Source organism: Scatophagus argus, chromosome 6 (genome assembly GCF_020382885.2).
Source record: "Scatophagus argus isolate fScaArg1 chromosome 6, fScaArg1.pri, whole genome shotgun sequence".
Classification (NCBI taxonomy): domain Eukaryota; kingdom Metazoa; phylum Chordata; class Actinopteri; family Scatophagidae; genus Scatophagus; species Scatophagus argus.
The window spans coordinates 17,942,853-17,961,500 of NC_058498.1; the positions used below are offsets into that span (position 1 = coordinate 17,942,853).

The 18,648-nt window shown below is 39.5% G+C and overlaps 3 protein-coding genes across 3 annotated transcripts; 2 read left to right on the forward strand and 1 right to left on the reverse strand.

Annotated features, from left to right (window-relative positions):
* Positions 1-240: 240 nt before the first annotated feature.
* LOC124060767 (ras-related protein Rab-11B-like) lies at positions 241-3,561 on the forward strand. The gene is made up of 5 exons (XM_046392058.1): positions 241-397; positions 1,345-1,540; positions 1,645-1,838; positions 1,992-2,072; positions 2,240-3,561. The coding sequence occupies exons 1-5, from the start codon at positions 358-360 to the stop codon at positions 2,383-2,385; spliced, it is 657 nt and encodes a 218-aa protein (XP_046248014.1). The 5' UTR covers positions 241-357; the 3' UTR covers positions 2,386-3,561.
* A 436-nt stretch (positions 3,562-3,997) lies between these two features.
* march2 (membrane-associated ring finger (C3HC4) 2) lies at positions 3,998-12,903 on the forward strand. The gene is made up of 5 exons (XM_046392055.1): positions 3,998-4,807; positions 7,652-7,942; positions 8,513-8,708; positions 9,018-9,227; positions 9,424-12,903. Exons 2-5 carry the CDS (start codon positions 7,761-7,763, stop codon positions 9,580-9,582), a joined length of 747 nt encoding a protein of 248 aa, XP_046248011.1. The 5' UTR covers positions 3,998-4,807; positions 7,652-7,760; the 3' UTR covers positions 9,583-12,903.
* Positions 12,904-13,333: 430 nt separating this feature from the next.
* Positions 13,334-17,508, reverse strand: LOC124060766 (ras-related protein Rab-11B). Its single transcript, XM_046392057.1, has 5 exons — positions 17,323-17,508; positions 14,728-14,923; positions 14,430-14,623; positions 14,245-14,325; positions 13,334-14,112 (listed from the first exon to the last, which is right to left on the reverse strand). The coding sequence occupies exons 1-5, from the start codon at positions 17,360-17,362 to the stop codon at positions 13,967-13,969; spliced, it is 657 nt and encodes a 218-aa protein (XP_046248013.1). The 5' UTR covers positions 17,363-17,508; the 3' UTR covers positions 13,334-13,966.
* Positions 17,509-18,648: the final 1,140 nt, after the last annotated feature.

Consider the following 18,648-nt stretch of genomic DNA (forward strand, 5'->3'; position numbering starts at 1 on the left):
CTCCCTCTCTAGAAAACACTGAAACACTGCGAGCAGGCTTTCGTTTAAAAAAAAAATGATATTGCTCAATTTAACAGAAGATACAGGACGTCCAAGTTTAGAGAACAAAGGGTGTAATGCCATATCGTATTTTCTTATGAGGATGAGGATTGGACGGAATTTTCAAAGGCAGCACATAATTGGTCACTCTATTGGTCAGTCAATGTGATAACACTTCCAATTGGATGAAAACGACGTCCCTAAATTCACGTGCTTGTACCCTTCCTTGAAGGCGGTGCCTGCTAGCTGCCGGTGGGAAGAGTCGTTGTTGTTGTTTGAAGTAAAGTACTTAAACAGTATAAAAACAACTGATCTAAAATGGGAACCCGAGATGATGAATACGACTACTTATTTAAAGGTAAGTTCTTCTTTTAAAGTGGATAAATGACAGAACGTTCGTCCTCTTTGTGAGAGGGGAACTGAGGAAGTCAACTAAGCCAGTCTTAATGCTAAAGTTAGCTCTACTAGTAACGTTAGCAAACTGGCATTCGGTAACATGATAGCTGCTGACTGAAGCGAACCATGTAATCCCTATTGTATTAAGTGAATCTAACATTGTGTAACGCTACAACACTGAAATCTTAAACTCGCGAATCGATTAGCGAGTATTGTGATGACATTTAACGCTGCTGCCTCAGCATACTGCCGCCAGGTAAATAAGTGGCTAAATAAGTGAACTAGCTTGCTAACACGGCAGCTTCTTGGCCTCGTAAAATACAATCACCTGATTCGACCAGACTTTTCATTTTTATTTGTTGTTACAAATTACACGCTATTCAATCGCTGCCCTCTGTCGCTCAAAACAGAAGCTAAACTTTAAAATTTCTTTACTTTGCGCGTTAGCTAGCTAGCTAGCTAGCTAAGTGACTAACTTGTTGACATCGTCAAACTACGAGCATAAATTGACATTAGTTGTCCTCTCCTTAACGTCTAATGCAGTCAGACAACATGCCAATAGGATTATTTTACTTACTTATATATACTTATATGCTTACTACTTATATTTTATTACAGCTCTGATTGATACTTATTAATCCGTTTAGGGAATTTAGATGACACAAATCGGAAAACAAGGGACATACCGGTCAAGGAAGTACGAAGTACTGTGAAACAATGCTAAATATTATATTATAGATAGTAACAATAAAAATCTGAAAATAGGAAGCTAACTTAAAATAGGACATTACTATTACTTCCAAAATGCGTGATGTACTGCAAGTTGCTGGGTTGACATTGTATATAAAATAGAATTTTTGCAGTTTGTCTGGTTTTATGGGTCTATTTCTATCTGCATTTTGGTTCTAGTTGTACTTATCGGAGACTCTGGAGTGGGGAAGAGTAACCTGCTGTCTCGTTTCACAAGAAATGAGTTCAACCTGGAGAGCAAGAGCACCATTGGGGTGGAGTTTGCCACTCGCAGCATCCAGGTGGACGGCAAGACGATAAAGGCTCAGATCTGGGACACAGCTGGACAGGAACGCTACAGAGCGATCACCTCAGCGTGAGTATCTCCTTTGTGTATAAACTGGTATATATTGATGCAAATATTGCACAAGAATAAAGACTGTATAGTGATGGCTCTCCTCTTGTTTATGCTGTCATCAGGTATTACCGGGGTGCTGTTGGAGCTCTTCTGGTTTACGACATCGCCAAGCACCTGACTTATGAGAACGTCGAGCGCTGGCTGAAGGAGCTGAGGGACCACGCTGACAACAATATCGTCATCATGCTGGTGGGAAACAAGAGCGACCTCCGCCACCTCAGGGCAGTGCCCACTGATGAGGCTCGAGCCTTCGCAGGTAAATTATTAAATGTTGCTATTTGGGATGCAGTTCTGTTTAACCATATCTAAAGCACTTAGCTATTACTCAAGCTGTCCTTGTTAATATCGTTGCTTTAAAGTGTCAGAAATAGTCTTCATCTCCTCCAATACTCCATCTCCTCATCCTCAGAAAAGAATACTCTCTCATTTATTGAAACCTCCGCCTTGGACTCCACTAATGTAGAAGAAGCCTTTAAGAACATTCTCACAGGTAGGAAAAGTGATATCTTTATTATTATTATTATTATTATTATTATGAAAGTTTAGCTTACTATAATTCTCCTTAATACAATGCAATATTCAATTTTACCGCTTTAATACTCACTGTTTTACTGCTTTTTTTAATACTCTCTTAATACTCTATCTCTTTGCCCACAGAAATCTACCGTATCGTATCTCAGAAGCAAATATCAGACAGATCTGGACATGATGAATCTCCAGGCAACAACGTAGTTGACATAAGCCTCCCCCCGACCATGGATGGGCAGAGGGGCAGCAAACTCCCTTGCTGCCAAAGCCTGTGACTCTTACGTTTTCTTTTCTTGTTTGACTTTCTGTTAGTCTTTCCTCTCTCCACCTCTGGTTTACTTCAGCTGTCTTCATGATATCCTCATGGGTTCAGAAGTCTCTGACACCAAGACTGTTGTATTGTATTGACATTCCTTTTTGCTGGTTTCTTCATTTGTTTTTCTTTGGTTTGTTTGTCGTCCTCTGAATTCAGGAAGAGCCTCTATCTTAAAAAAAACAAACAAACTAAAAAAAATACAACTATATGACCTCATAATAGCCTAGGAGGAAGGCAGACGTGTTTTCTATTATGAGGTTAATCCTAAAGCTGTAGTAAACTACAATTCCTTTTTAATTAACTAGCCTTTATGGTCCTATTGACCCACTCCTGTTGAAGGATTGGTGAGGGATCAGTATGACTGTGTACCAGTGCTTCAGGTCTTTTCTACTTGCCTCCTTTTCTCATTGTCACAGACTTGCTACAGTGGAACACCCAATTTCATGTCTGGTTGACCTGATTCTGCCTATCATGCAGTGCGGTTGTAGAAGAGGAGATGAGAAGAAGGTACCATTGGAGTACTGGTGTGTGCTCTGTCCAGAGTTTCTGTTTTGCCTCTTTAATTTTCCTCTCTGAGCCCTGTGCCCACTGTGGCATGAAATTAGCATGAGCCAGGGACCAGACTGGCTGTGACTGTCTGACTTAATATGGACATGTGTGAAACAAATGAAGTGTGTGCGTGTGTGTATGTGTGTGTTTATCTTGGTGCACAAAGATACCAAAGGAGATGGATGCAATCGTTATCAGTTTTACGCATTCTCATTTAAACATGTTCAAGGCTGCTGAGATTGCATTTCATTGCTGTATTTTGCAAACCAATCAGGGCTATAGTGAAAGTAATGTTAGAAATGGTGCTGTGTGATTTACTTTCTGTGAAACAGTGGAATCAGCCTGGATCAAGCCTTTGTGTTCCTCTCTTGAGTTGGCTCAGGCCAAGCTCTCTTTTAGCAGGCTCTTTTTGCACTTATGTCCAGTAATTTCAGTAGAACAAATACCAGTGATTTTTAAAAACACAAAATTTTCCTGTTGGTTGTAAAGGAAACAGTGTTTCTTGAAAAGAAAAAATGCCTGCTGTGCTTTCTTTTCATGTGACATCTGTTAAAAGAAAATGGATAAAGATATGTGTAGTCTTTAATTGTCTTCATTTAACATTCATTTAACAACATTTGTCAGCTGGCAAAGTGGAACTGAGAATCAGAAATGCAAATTGATTATACAATTGGCTGGCTCATCTGGTAGAAATGCTTTCATGTGTGACTCATTCAAAACATTGTGTGTCTTGTGATATTTTATATTTCTTGAGAAATATGTTAAGGCAGCAAAGGTGAACATGTTTTGCTACTTTTGCATTACACAGAAAATACTGAAGCATAAATAAACCTAACTCACAAGACTATATATCTGACACTTATTTTTGGATACATTACTCGCTCTTAACTTTAACCACTGTTGTTAAGCAACTTGTGTGTCAATGGATGGGAGGCTGTTGTGTCAGTGGAAATGTTTGTGCAAAGTGCTCTTGTGCTTCAGTTTTATTGAAGTTCATTTGAGTTTTTAGATCAACACATATGATGACTAACACAAGTTGAAATCATTCTCCTTAAAACACTGGGTGCTTTTGTTTTCTAATTGTTGACACTCATTCACACAAGTGTGAATTCAATTTTACCATCACTTAGTATTTGACAAAAACTCTTTATTATGTGAAACCATAAATAAATAAATACACACACACAGGTGTTGAACTTAACCATGATGAGCAGGTTTGATAAGTGTCAATTAGCTCTCTGGCTACACTGTCTATTAAGAGAAAAGAAAGGAAAAAAGAAAAAAAGTCCTCTTCAAATTTGTAAAATCAAATCTGGAAATTAATCGGCTGGTTTGTGATGTTAAACACAGTCTGTTTGTGAACGAGTTCCTGTGAAATTTGCAGCTACTGTTTTCAATTTGAAACACGTTATGCAAAACGTGGTCCTTTCTCCATTTCTTTTGGTTGTGGTGCGCATGTGACGTTTTCGGTGAACGCCCCTCCCCTCTGCAAGCTGTTGTTATTCCCAATCACATTTTAAATCGTCCGGTTTGTGTTTTGTGCTTGTCCGCCCTGTCTTCACAGCAGAGGTAGACAGCTGATGATGAGCCTCTGGGTTATATTTAAAGCCCTGGGAAAGCGGAAGCCTGGCCTGCCGTTTGTTATCAGCTGAGGACTGGTAGCTAACACAGGGCTGAACAGCATATCAGGAGCTAGCTACTGCCACTTCACTTTGACCGGTGCTGTGAATTCTCACATAGTCACAGCTAAAAATGAACCGAGGAGGAAATAAAAAGATTATTAGGGCGATAATGCCCACTGCCGTGAAGCATTTGTAAGAAGAAGACACGGGGTGAGTAGACATTTTAGCGTTCAAATTTACATCAGGCGGACGGCTAGCAACCTACTGTAGCTTCTGACAGCTGGCAGCTAGCAAACAGCACAGCTGTAACGAGCACCGACTGACCGTTTATTTGCTGCACAATAGAAGAGGACATTGATAAAATATGTAAATAGACAGAACTTGAACAAGCCGCGTTAATGTTTTAAATATGTCTAACTAGTTTGTGTCACCACGCAATTGTACGATATTATTACACTGACATGATACAACCTTTTGCTCCAGACAATAGTCTAGAGCAAAGCTATAACAGCTGGATTGAGTGATAAAGGCTACGTTACGTTAGCTTCTTGTCACACTGAAAATGAAAATGGCTATTTAACTCGTTAGCTAAATTGATTTTAATGGCACGGTGTATTTGTAGTTATTAGCTGACAAATCAATTATTGAAAATGTGCACGAGGTACAGTCAGATTCACGCGTATAATTTAACAGTTTGGCTGAAAAATTACATGTGTTTGTGATTCTTAAATGCCCAGGTCTGAAAATACCGTGGCCTGTTTTATTCCTGTGTTTACATACAATACACCACTACGCCTTAAAAGACAGTAACAGTAACTAAATAGATTTTGTTGCTGTCTTAGTTTTGGGTTTATCCTTTTGTTTTTCTGGGTCAGGGATTGTGCCCCCCACGCTGTTTCACTATGCGTAAATAATAACACCCAGCAGTTAAATAACAGTTAGCCACTGCTTTGAACGGGTTAAGAGGTCATCTTACTGGATTTATTCACTTCAAATTCAGGCCTTTAGGCTTCACCAGACATCTACAGTTCTGCGTGACCAGACATGCGAAGCTGTCTTGTTAAGTCTGGATTTGACAATCCAAGTGTCAGTGAGACCATATGAAATTTGCCATTTGTTACAAACAGCTAATGTTATATCTACGGTTTGTATTATCATGCATATTGTATACAACAAGCTCATATTGTTCTTGTGGGGATGTTCTATTGTTAATTATATTTGCAAAAAATAATATTCAGCAAGGGAAAAGACATAGATCAGCTGTCTACCTCATATGCAGAATATAATAAGGAGCAGTAAATACATGTATCTTGTATACAGTAATCAGAATCTAACGCTAAATTGTCTGAGTGTGGGAGGTTTTATTCAGCTGAAACAGCTCTTCTCTGGCACAGTATCAACAAAGATTGTTATCCTGCACAAGTATAGTAATTAGTGCAGGTCTGTTTTTGTTGATCGAATTAGACCAGATGTTATTTTAACGTCTGTAATTACCGCTCTTCTCAAGAGTGATTTTCAAATGATTTTAAAATGTCAATTATGTATTCATTATTTATGAGGAGCCACAAAAAAATCCCATCAAGGAGCACTGAAATTTCTGCACTGTCTGCCATGTTAAACCTCCTGTTAAAGGACAAGTGTGTTGAGCACAGAGGAGTCATGTCAGTGTGCATCATCATACGTGTCATACGTACATTTTGGTTTTAGAATGTCTGATGCAATGTAATAACTCTGACTGTGTCTATTGTCTCATCAAAATGAAAACATTTCCTACAGAAATGTCCATTTGCTCTATTTACATTACAGAGTAATTTTCAATCTGCAAGATAAATGTACAAGATGCCATAGCCTTCTGCCTCTTATCTTCAGTGAGGGCTGTCGGAGGGGAGACAGCTGTTTATCAGTCTGCTGCACGTCACACTCACTGACAAATACACTTGCTTTTATAATGGATTAGCAGCCGCTTTGGGCAAATTGGTCCATCTCCAAAGTGACAGCTTTCTTGTAAATGACAAAATGTGTTTGTAGATAACTTTAGATATTCTCCCATGACAGGAAGTTAATGGTGCATTAAGCACAGTTTCAGATAAGCATTTTGATAACATAAAGCATAAAGTGTACTTAAAAGTAGACTGCATTGACAAATTCAGAATTATACAAAATCATAATATGATACAATTATTATTACTTTAATATGATTTTAACTTCAATCACCATGGCCCAGGTGACAGACAATGTTTAGTTTCATTTCACAATTTTGATATATTAATTTGCTTTATCTCTATACTCTTAATGTAGTTCATTTTTGAGGCAGCCATTTAGCTACTCTATTTATAGTGTTGTCCTGTACTGTTATATTGAATGCCGTATTGTTGACGGGTGATTTGGTTGTTCTGTTTTTAGCAGTAAATCAACTGTCTTTCTCCAGAATCACTCAGCTCTCCCTTAAAGACTTGCAAACATGTAAAAGTCCTCCATTCAAAAGTTTGTACAAAAGTACAAAAATGTATTTAAAGTACTAAAAGTAAAAGTACTCATGATGCAAAGACAGTCATTTTGGATAATATATATATTATGTTTGTGGATCGTGATTATTGATGTGTTGGTGTGTAAAGATCACTTAATGTTGTAGCTTGTGAAGGCAGGGCTAATTTAAGCTCTGTTATATCCTGCGGGGCAGCTTGAGCTACAGTGTTTTTTAACAGAGCAGCATGTAACTTATGTAATGCATCATATGTTCAAGATATTGCTCTGAAATGTACTGAATTAGAGGTGTAAAGTAGCATAAAATGGAAACAACAAACTCCAAGTACCTGAAAACTCTGCTTAAGTAGAGTACTTCAGCAAAGCTACTTGCTTACTTTCCAGCTCTGATACTGATTATATGAAAAAGCCATTAACTCTCAACCTGTCTCCCTGTCTCTCTCTCTCTCTCTCTCTCTCTCTCTCTCTCTCTCTCTCTCCCTCTCTCTGTCTCTCTCTCTCACTCTCTCTCTCTCTCTCTCTCTCTCTCTCTCTCACTCACTCACTCACTCACTCACTCTCTTCTGGTAGAAACTAACCCAACGCCCGGAGAGCAGAGTTTATCCTTCCTGCTCCCCAAGTCAACTTTCGCCTCTGACCGTTTACACCCTCACCCCCCACCCCTGCGACCACTGTAACCATGACGACAGGGGGCTGTTGCCACCTGCCCGGCTCTCTGTGTGACTGTGCGAGCACCACTGGCCTGTGGAAGAGCGTGGAGGAAGCAGGAGGTGACGGCTGCCAGGCTCTCTACGTCACCCAGGTCACAGCTATAGATGGACGGTTGCTCTCGTCTGTGCTCAAACCCATGAGCACACAGAGGTAAGACTTACTCACATTCATGTATCGAGGAAATATTGTAAATATTGTTGCTCCCTGTTCACTGTCTGTAAATCTTTTATTCTGATAGTTTATATCTTTTATTCTGATTGTTTTTTATATTTATATAGTGTTGTTTTATATTTATAGCATTAGGTATTTTGTTAGGTTTTTGGGCTTATACCGGGACCGGGGAAACTAATTTCATTCCACCTCATGTTTCTACATGTGTGAAATGACAATAAAGTTCCTTGAATCCTTGAAATCCTTTGGGCAAATAAACCTGAACAGAAATATTCATGGTGGTGCAACTGCCTCCTTATTCCTTCTAAAGGCCTTTTCGCAGCAGACGTGGACTTGTCAGGACAGGAAAAGCCCTAATTACTTTAACAATAGCTCTGTTCTATTCAAATGTCCCAGTAAGTCATGAGCGTGAACCAGCATGAACAATAACCCGACCCTGAACCTGAAGCAGCTAAATAGAATTGAGGCTCTTTGATGTGCTGCAAGTTCCTTCTGCATTTAAGTACTTATTGACTTAGTTCTTTTTTAAATATGTGATTTTTATCTCAGTGACGGTCCCATCTGCCGGATTTGCCACGAAGGGGGCAACAGTGAGGGTCTCCTGTCTCCATGTGACTGCACAGGCACCCTGGGCACGGTGCACAAGAGCTGCTTGGAGAAGTGGCTGTCGTCTTCCAACACCAGCTACTGTGAGCTGTGCCACACAGAGTTCAGCATCGAGCGCCGACCAAGGCCTCTCACAGAGGTAACAAAGGTCAATGCCCTCTGCCTTGTCTGCATCAATCTTCCTGCTTGTCTTTTTTTTTTATTCTTTGTTTTTGGGTGGTGAGTCGTGTTGAGTTGTGCATATTAGAAATGTGTGAAGGGGAAGAAGCTTTTTTACATCTCATCTTTCTGCTTGCTTGCTTGTTTGCTATTATAATGTGTCTTTTCTGTTGTTGACTGGCTTAGGATTTCTCTTCCACTTGTCTGTCTACCTCTCCCTCACGCCTCTTTCACTTGTTCCTCTTCTTCCTCTTTCCTATCGCTCTGTCTCCTACATCTTATTCCACAGTGGCTGCGGGACCCCGGCCCTCGTAATGAGAAGAGGACGCTGTTCTGTGACATGGTGTGCTTCCTGTTTATCACGCCTTTAGCAGCCATTTCAGGCTGGCTGTGCCTGAGGGGCGCTCAGGACCATCTTCAGCTGGGGAGCTGGCTTCAGGCCGTGGGCCTCATAGCCCTCACCATCGCCCTCTTCACCATCTATGTCCTGTGGACACTGGTAAAAATGAATTTACATACATGTCAGACTATAGCACACATCTTTAGTTTTACAATTGCCTGCAAATTTTCCAAAAACGTGATTTTTAAGGGCCTCTTAGCAGACTTTGGATGTTCTTACCATAATAACCATTTAGTCATTCATGTATTTAAGTGACCTCCTTTTTCTGTGCTCCCCCACTTGGTTGTCTGTTCAGGTATCTTTCCGCTACCACTGTCAACTGTACTCTGAGTGGAGAAGAACAAATCAGAAAGTACGTCTGCTCATTCCTGAAGCCAAGGAGTCTAACTCTTCCCAGCATTCCTTGCTTTCTACCAAACTGATGAAGTCGTCTGCAAACGAGAGTATAGTATGAGACCAAATGGAGATGGTTGATGATAATGGTGTCTTTTATGTGCGGGGGCTGATTTTCAACACATCAAGCCCACCAGCTGGCCTTTACAGAAGCACTTGTGGGCTTTTTTGTTGCTTTTTCTTTGCCCCATCAGTATGTAATTCACTTCACTTTTTTAAAAAACCATGTCCTGGATGCAGAAATGAGCACATTTAAGTGGAGTTTGTCTGCCCTCACGCTGGGTGTTGATCAAACTTATGCAAAGTCATTGAGGAATGGAACAGCACAGAGAGTTGTGCAGAGACGTTTACATGGGAATGGTCTCATCACCATGGATACAAAGATAACTTTAGATAACACTGGCAGTGGATGAAATGACCAAACTAACTTGTTTAGTGGGTTGGGAAATGTTCTAATGATTGTTCTGCTTAGTTTAAACAACCCATCGATGGTCCACATATGAATGCAGAGTGTAGCAGGCCCATTCATTATTTTGATGCAATGATGAAAGGGTTTAAACTGCTAGATACATGTCATATGTGGGCCCTTACCTACATTGGCCTTGTATTCTCTTAACAGTGATGCCCACTGATGAGCTTTTTTCAAACAGTTATTGTGTGATTTCACGTTAATCCAGAAAGGAAGAATGAAAAATGTCAGATCTCACATGTTAGTGTTCTGTTTGTGATGAAATTTTTTATTTTAGCACAAGCCTGCTGGACTTACTTACATTTTTTTTTTCTCGCATCTGTTCTTGCATCTGTTCCAAGCTTGGATGGCAGCATAGCATTAGTAAAACCAGAGATTGTGCAATAAAACACTGTGGACATGGAGATCCTCACAGTACATGAGGAGACCTCCACCATCATGCACAGTTATGCATGCAAGCACTGTTAATAACTTTTGGGGATCTTATTTTTTTAGTGTTAGTGTCTTGTCAAAATCCTTTTGTGGTTTAAAAAGTTTGTGGTGAGTTCAAAAGAATTACTATTCCTACCGAAGTAGGGTTTAACAGTGTCCTCATAGAGGTTCATGTATTTTCAGCACTTATCAAGTAGGTCTTGTATTGGTCGATAGAAAACTCAATCAAAATGCCTTTTAGAGGAACATTTCCACAGGTTCTTGGTTGGCTGCTGCAGTGTACTGAAGCATCATTCCAATTGGCTGTTAAAATGCACAATTATAGTGAATTTAAAAAAAAAAAAGAACATACAGCAGTGTACAGTTTGTGTAGTTCCCATAATCACACCGAGAATCAGGGATACAGAAATTTCCTGCAAGTATTTATCACTGAAGTCATCAGTTTGTGTGATCTGATGGAAAGCAAAACTCTTAGAGGTGGTGTGTAGTGCTTTTGCCAATTTAACCCAAACATTACCCACCAACAGTGACTTTCAGTGTGGGTGCATTATGCAAGCACACCTCATCATGTTTTGATGTTAACTGACCATTTGGGATTGGATGTATTGTTTGGGAGAGTAGAGAAAATTCACTTCTCTTTCTTGTATATAGTTTGGTGCCATTCATCATGAAGTCACTTCTAGCGGCTGTTCTACCAGTGAGAAAACACCAACCACAGAGTATGCTTGGTTTCTTTACTTCAGTCCACTTAATTTAGATAATGGGAAGACGGTTAATTGCCGCTTGAACGCTCTATGGCCTACAGTAAGCCTGTGATTCAGTAATATTGTGCAGATCTTACTATTTGTAAGCATTTAATTTATAGCAGAAATTAGCTGTAGGACTACTTTTTAGGACAATACTCCCAAGACCAGTTACTGGCTTTTGGATTTGATTCTTCTCTAAACGATGGAAGGACGTTTATATTTTATATTAATGTGTGATCATACTTTTCATTATAATACTTTGATTGTTGTCTTGTTCTTCCTCTGTGCTTTCTGTTAGCCTTCTCCAAGGTGTCAAAGTGAAAGCATGAATTCATTTTGCAGAGGCATTCAGCTCTGGCAAATTGCAAACATACCCAGTACATCACCTATGGTGTAAAGAGGCCAAACATCTGGACTTAATGCAGAATTGAGTTATTTGTGTTTTTGTTTTTTTAATTTAAACTGCATGTATATTTACTTCATAACAATCAGGCTTGAAGAATATTTGACTTGAGCTAAACTGGTGTGTGTTGTGGCAGTGAGTTTCTAACAGTCAACACAGACCATTTGACCTTCTCAGAGCAGATTTTGGTTATTGGCTTTTGGGAAGCATCAAAATGTACTGAAAGATTTTCCTTCTGCACTTTGAATTTTTATGCTACAGAAATCTTGTGATCTGAAATAACATTTCAAGTGTAGTGGCTCCTTGAGGTTGTTGTAAAACAGCCACGGGGAACAGGGTCCATCTCAGCAGTGCTTTTTGCTGGGAAATTGACATAGGTTATTTTGGCCATGAATTTGAGCAGCCATGTTTTTTAATATTTTATCTGTTGGACTGCTCACAACGTGGCATTACCAGTGACCATTGTCTGTAAGAGTTATTCCCTGGCCCTGGCTTTTTGTCTACACTAGCATTACACTTTGGTAGTGTAAGGTCCTGTTGGTTTGTCCCACATACTGCCCCATTTAATCGTTTGTTTGTGTTTTTAACTGATCTCAGAACAAAGGATTATGTCCTGCAGTACTGCAATGCACTCGGCGAGAGGGGGGGATTGCAAGCTTATGAGTCATTTGATCATACATTTGTTTACCATTTGTCATGAACAAGACTTTAATCCAAGTATTGGGATCTGCTGGGGCTGATACTGATTTGAAGCAGTGTAAAGAGCTGGGCTGAGGTGAAGTTATTCAAAACTGCTTGCCTTTTAGAAACAACTAAATTCGAAGATGATGATTGGCCTGTGATGGCACTGACCGCTATGATCTCTTTTAATTTTACAGTATTTTATTGTAAGTTGCAAAGTATGTAACACTGCTTCTTCTTTGGTTGTTCAGGGTTATCAGAGCTACATGTATCCGATCCTCATGACTCCAAAGGGATTCAGGCGTGATTATAGTTTGACCATAATTCAATACTTATGTTTAAAGGCTTCCACGATCAGATCAAGAAAGGGATTTTTTTTGTTTTCCTGGTTTTATATTACATAAATAAACTTGTAAATGTTACTTATGTTTTAGAACATTTTTGTAATCTTTTAAGCTATGAATTTGGATGTATGCGTGTGTTTATATGTACTATTTGTAATTTATGTTGCAATTCTTCAGTATTTGCACTTTTTAAATACTTCAACATTTATGGCGCGCTGTGGGAGAAAAGGATGTCTTCAAAACATTGGTACCTGCAATCAGCCAAGAAGTGTTTGCAAAGCAAATAAAACATGAGGTGAAATTATGAGTGAATGTTAGTTCAGACGATTTCCTGTTTTGATAGCTGTGATAGTGATAATCACCATTTTTGTCTCATATGGCTGTTTACAGATCATCTTAGTCCAGTGAGGATGATATGTCATTACTGTCAATCTGTTCTTAATCCTGATGAAAAACAACTGTTGAGGTCAGGTTTGCTGCTGCTGCTCAAGCCAATTCTCTGCATTTGGAAAACAGAAGCAGTTTAGTTAGAAAAATACTCATTCAAAATATTCCACACGCTGCCTTGGTGGGCAGTCAGCTCCTTTTTTCAGTGGTGTGTATGTGTATGTTATGTAGGTACTGACTGTTTTACCTGCTTTAATCAGTGGTTTAGCTGTACTCAGGTACAGTACATCAGTAAATGTATTTAGGTACTTTCCAGCAACATGAAACAAGACTCAGAGCTTAAAACCAAATTAGAGACAACATAATTTTTATGTCTGAATTCAACAGAGTACTTTAGTCAAGAATTTTATTGTAAATTTATACAGTTCTTAAAGTAAAACAGTGACAACTTAAGCCAAATATTGTTCAATAAATACAGAATGAGGATATTTTTGGCATGTCAACTTCTGATGTAAGAAGAAAGAAGAGCCACACTGTCAGATGCATAATACTGCTTCATCAGGTTGGAGTAACTGCCTGTAGTTTATTTACACAGCACCATCTAGTGGTAACCATTGAAATGTATTTCACAACCTCCCTCTATATGACAGAGTTTGAGTTCAGTTCAAACAACATAACAGGCTTCATCATGACAGCAACAACTGCCTTGTTCCTGCATTGCAGGAACCTTCACATTGATTCCATGAACAACTCTACTGACCAAGTGACATAAAGGCTTCTTGAAGTTTTCTTTCATGGCAGAAGAGAAGAGCACAAGTGAGTTCAAAAGTCCTACGGAAAACACAACGAAAGGCAGAACAAACAAAATGAAGGAAAGAGTGACAAAGGAGTTGGCCATGAGCAATGGGAACCAAAAAAAAAGTGCACAGGTGATGTGATGACAGGGTAGATGTGGATAGGTAGAGGACGAGTGTAATGGAGAGTCACAGGCTCTGGCAGCACTGCAGTTTGTTGCCCTTCTGCCCATCAGTGGTTGGGGGAACACTTATGTCCACTACATTGTTGCCCGGAGACTCATCGTGTGCAGATCTGTCTGCTATCTGCTTCTGCGACACAATGCGGTAGATTTCTGCAGAGTGACATTCAAGAAAGACAAACACAGTGATGAGTACCTCAAGATATAATATTTGAAATGATACATATGCAACATTGTGATCTTCAGATCAGACATCACATGACATACTGCACTTAATCTTGCTACCTGTTAAAATGTTCTTGAATGCCTCTTCTACATTTGTGGAGTCCAATGCTGATGTCTCAATGAATGAGAGAGTATTCTTTTCTAATGAGGGAGGAGAAGAAAGATGCACTGTAATCATGTACAAAGTATTTTACAGATTATATAGTGGTCTTGGTTTGCTTTCAGCACAGCACTTGGCAATTTACCTGCGAAGGCTCGAGCCTCATCAGTGGGCACTGCCCTGAGGTGGCGGAGGTCGCTCTTGTTTCCCACCAGCATGATGACGATATTGTTGTCAGCGTGGTCCCTCAGCTCCTTCAGCCAGCGCTCGACGTTCTCATAAGTCAGGTGCTTGGCGATGTCGTAAACCAGAAGAGCTCCAACAGCACCCCGGTAATACCTGATGACAGCATAAACAAGAGGAGAGCCATCACTATGCAGTCTTTATTCTTGTGCAATATTTGCATCAATATATACAAGTTTATACACAAAGGAGATACTCACGCTGAGGTGATCGCTCTGTAGCGTTCCTGTCCAGCTGTGTCCCAGATCTGAGCCTTTATCGTCTTGCCGTCCACCTGGATGCTGCGAGTGGCAAACTCCACCCCAATGGTGCTCTTGCTCTCCAGGTTGAACTCATTTCTTGTGAAACGAGACAGCAGGTTACTCTTCCCCACTCCAGAGTCTCCGATAAGTACAACTAGAACCAAAACAAAAAATTTATTGCAGAATTACAAACAGCTGATGGATACACAAAAAGTAAAAGTCCTGGCAATTTTCATTTAGAATAACTTGTATTTTGTTTTGTGCTGACTTGTTTTCTTTCTTTCTTCTTTCTGTACTGGTAAAACCTTATCAGACTTTGCCCTGCTGGGAGTCATGCAGGAAAAGAGCTGCCAAAACCTCCTCTCTGGGATATCTGACTCAACAGTTTCTCAAGGCCTCTCTTCCTGACTCTGTGTTTTGAATCATCACTATCTCCAAGCTGCCACACTAGACCTGAGCCTCTTTTTCTGCTGTTCTTACTACAAAGATGTGATAACAGCTTATGTGTTTATGTTTCCTCTTCAGTAAACTTTATACTCTTTAAAATCCCTACATCCAAACTTCAGTCAATGACACAATGTCTTTTGTTAATTATTTAATACTAGTGAAACTTGCTTGTGAATCAGTACTCAGGAGTTACAAAAACCAGGCTCCTTGACCCTTTATTAACAGATCTATCTGATGATTAGAAACTCCTGCAAGCGCAAAGAAACAGATAGCTGTCGTGTAGACTCAGAGCAGAGGCTCAAAGCCACACTACAATAAATTCTAAGTTTTAGCTGTGTCAAATTGTTCAGGAAAATCTTCCCTCAAAGTCCAGCAGAATCATCAACAGGAGACAGGATTCTGAGCAGCAAAGACTTCAATGCCGGCAAAAAAGGGAAAAAACGTTCACAAAGCACACTAGGTACACATGAAGGGTCTCTCACAGAATGACTGGTGGCTTCACATTATATACCTTAGGGTTTGGACCTTTCCACGCCTATTGTCCATCCCTTTTGCCAACTTTGTTTTTATTACACCAATAGATTTCTCTTTTTTCCTGGATTGGGTGGTGACTTTTTACACCATTAGGTAGGCCTGCCCTTGGTTTTCTGGGGACTTTCCACTGGCCTTATTTTGCACCTGTTTGTCTTTATTTATTATTTTTTTAATGTGCTTCTAAGCACAGTTTACACCATTAGTTCTCCCCTCTTTTTACTATTATTTTTTATGTGCTTCTTAGCACAGTTTACACCATTAGTTCTCCTCTCTGGGCTGCCTTCCGGTTTCTGCCTAGGTTTCAGCTGGCACCAGACACTATTATCTCCAGGCCTCTTTCTGTGCTATTTTTTTAAAAATAATTGTTTTATGCAGGATTACAATAAATGTTCTTTTTCAGGTTTACAGCAGTTACAATGAGATTACATTGACAGTGTATGGCTACCATAGACAGCGTTTCACTACCATAAAACAGTTTCACAATTACAGTTTTACCTTCTATAGCTTACAGGCCCTTAACCAGTTGTATCCTTTTAATACAGCTGTATCTTGCTTTTCTTTCAATCTTAATGGAAACATAACATGACTACTTCATGCTATCATATTTCAGTGCATACTATAACTTTAGCTCATCACAACTTACATAGAAATTATACCACAATAGCTTCACATCTTTTGAGATTCTACACATCTGACTAGTATAACTTGATTAAACACCACCATGTGATTTATGCTGAGGCTGAGTGCGTCGATGTAACACAGTCATAAAGAGACTCTTATTCAGAGAAGACCACTTCAATTAAGACTGCAAGATCAGCAACACGTTATCAGGAAACTGAATTCCAAGGTGTAAATGGACCATGTGACTCAGTGCTCCTGTCAGGTCAAATCTGCCAAGGAAATCAAAGGCAAAGTGGTGGCTGGGAAATTACCTATGAACCTAAAATAAGGACTCAACATGTAATCTAAGTCATACTAGAGTTTCTTCATTTTTTTCATAGTGAGTGTCCTGTAGATACTCCCTGAGGCGACAGGTTTAGATCGCTGTTTGGCAAGTCTATCACAAAACAAATTCTTGTTCCCTTTCTCATCAAGAACTTAACTGATTTCATGGGCCCGTTGGTTTGGATAGTTTTTAAAGAGTGGCTATATCTCTATGATGACAAGAAATCTTAATTTCACTCATCCCACTGTAGTTTATCGTTCCACCCGACAGAGCAGCTGCTAGCTTGTAGTGCTAACCCACCATACGCCCTTTCTGTAAAAGTCATGTAGTGAAATAAGTGAGCTGCATTAAACCTTAACACAAATAAGTACGCCAACACATTTTAAGTAAAAGCCAACGTGGGTTTAGTTAAAAATGAGGAGTCTGAAAACACGCTACCCACGCTGCAGCTAGGAAAACAGTTTGGCTAGCTACCGTTAGCTGCCATCACCAGCTGATATCAAACCTGATGTCCACTGACGTTAACACAGCTAGCAGGCATGCTAACCTACGCTTATCCTGTTTCCTTGCTAGGTAACACCAAACAGGGTTAACAAGAACATCTAAACAGTTTCTCTTCCGCTTACCTTTGAATAAGAAATCATACTCATCGTCTCTGTTCCCCATTGTTTGATACAATCACCTTTTTTGAGACTGCGGTGATAACAAGTAATACTTTCCCTGCCCTAACCAGGGTGCTGTGCCAAGATGACAGAAGACAATGCGCATATTGCGCAGGAAGAGCACAGCCGCTGAGGCACAGAGTTGCGTTAACGCCACGCCGTCACGTGATTTAGCGGCATGCAGCTTCAGGTACACTTAAGGTACCTCGTAATGAAGGGATAATCATTATATTTTTGTTTGTTTGTTTGTATAAATGACTGGTAATCAACTGAAAACGGAGGTCTCCACATAGACGTTATCTATAAAACTACATGACACAAAACACTCATTAGGCTTCTTATAATTGATCATTTACAGATGATGTGGGTAAATTGAAATTTTAAAAAAAAGTGCTTTGCTGCTTTTAATTATCTTCATTCAATTCATTATATTCTTCCCAAGACTGCAAGTCACCTTTCTTATTTAATAAATTAATAAATTGTTATTTTTGTCTGACACTATTTTTTTATCCAATCCAAAAAGGTCCACTTATCAGCTTTTTTTTTTTTTTTTAGAAAATTCAGTCTTTATCAGCTTTATCAACAAGTGGTAGCTTAAAACCAATAAGTAATACTTGTAGAACTAATAATAATCCATCTACAGTTTCCTGTGTTTGATATGAACTCAAAGCTCAAGATGAATTAGGCCAGACAAGAAATCTTAAAAATGTGGTTGAAATCACATAAGCTGCAGAGATTAAATGTCATTAAATTGCAAACCTCATCCAGTAATGAAGAAGAAGCCTATAAAATGGCTGAAAGTTGCAGGAAAAGCTGCCAAAAGGACTTTGTGATGTGATTGTTTTGCCAAACCTCTGTTTTAATTGACAATAACAGTAGATAGTACCACCTACCTTACTGACGTACAGACCGATATAAATAGATCTGTTATATCTATGCATGTCAGGGTCTCCCATCTGATAAGAATCTTGCTGTTTAGGTTTCATTAGAGAAAGTGCATAAAACTCAAACTGATCAAAATGACCTTAGACTTTGACTATCTATGTTTAAAAATGAGTAAAGCTGCAGTCATATCTATGCAGGTTTAGCTCACACCCTCACAACCTGTCCAGTGAGGGAGCTACAGGAGAGGCTCCAAAGTTAGTAATGGAAGGAAAATAAAGCTCAAAGATAATGTCCAGGTGTTTCCCTCAGGACTTGGTGCACACCAAAACAATCAGTATCAACATTACTGCCTAAAGGTGATGCTATGTCAGTGTTGGCTTTACTGCTGGTTTCTGCTGACCCCAA

Bases quoted from the DNA above. Each gene is read 5' to 3' on its own strand.
- LOC124060767 (XM_046392058.1), top strand. From the start codon at position 358: ATGGGAACCCGAGATGATGAATACGACTACTTATTTAAAG. The intron at 1,541-1,644 runs GTGAGTATCTCC...TGCTGTCATCAG, and splicing joins TACAGAGCGATCACCTCAGC to GTATTACCGGGGTGCTGTTG. The intron at 2,073-2,239 runs GTAGGAAAAGTG...CTTTGCCCACAG, and splicing joins CTTTAAGAACATTCTCACAG to AAATCTACCGTATCGTATCT.
- march2 (XM_046392055.1), top strand. From the start codon at position 7,761: ATGACGACAGGGGGCTGTTGCCACCTGCCCGGCTCTCTGTGTGACTGT. The intron at 7,943-8,512 runs GTAAGACTTACT...TTTTTATCTCAG, and splicing joins AAACCCATGAGCACACAGAG to TGACGGTCCCATCTGCCGGA. The intron at 9,228-9,423 runs GTAAAAATGAAT...TTGTCTGTTCAG, and splicing joins TCTATGTCCTGTGGACACTG to GTATCTTTCCGCTACCACTG.
- LOC124060766 (XM_046392057.1), bottom strand. From the start codon at position 17,362: ATGGGGAACAGAGACGATGAGTATGATTTCTTATTCAAAG. The intron at 14,924-17,322 runs GTAAGCGGAAGA...TTTTGGTTCTAG, and splicing joins GTATGATTTCTTATTCAAAG to TTGTACTTATCGGAGACTCT. The intron at 14,113-14,244 runs GTAGCAAGATTA...GTCACTCTGCAG, and splicing joins ATTCAAGAACATTTTAACAG to AAATCTACCGCATTGTGTCG.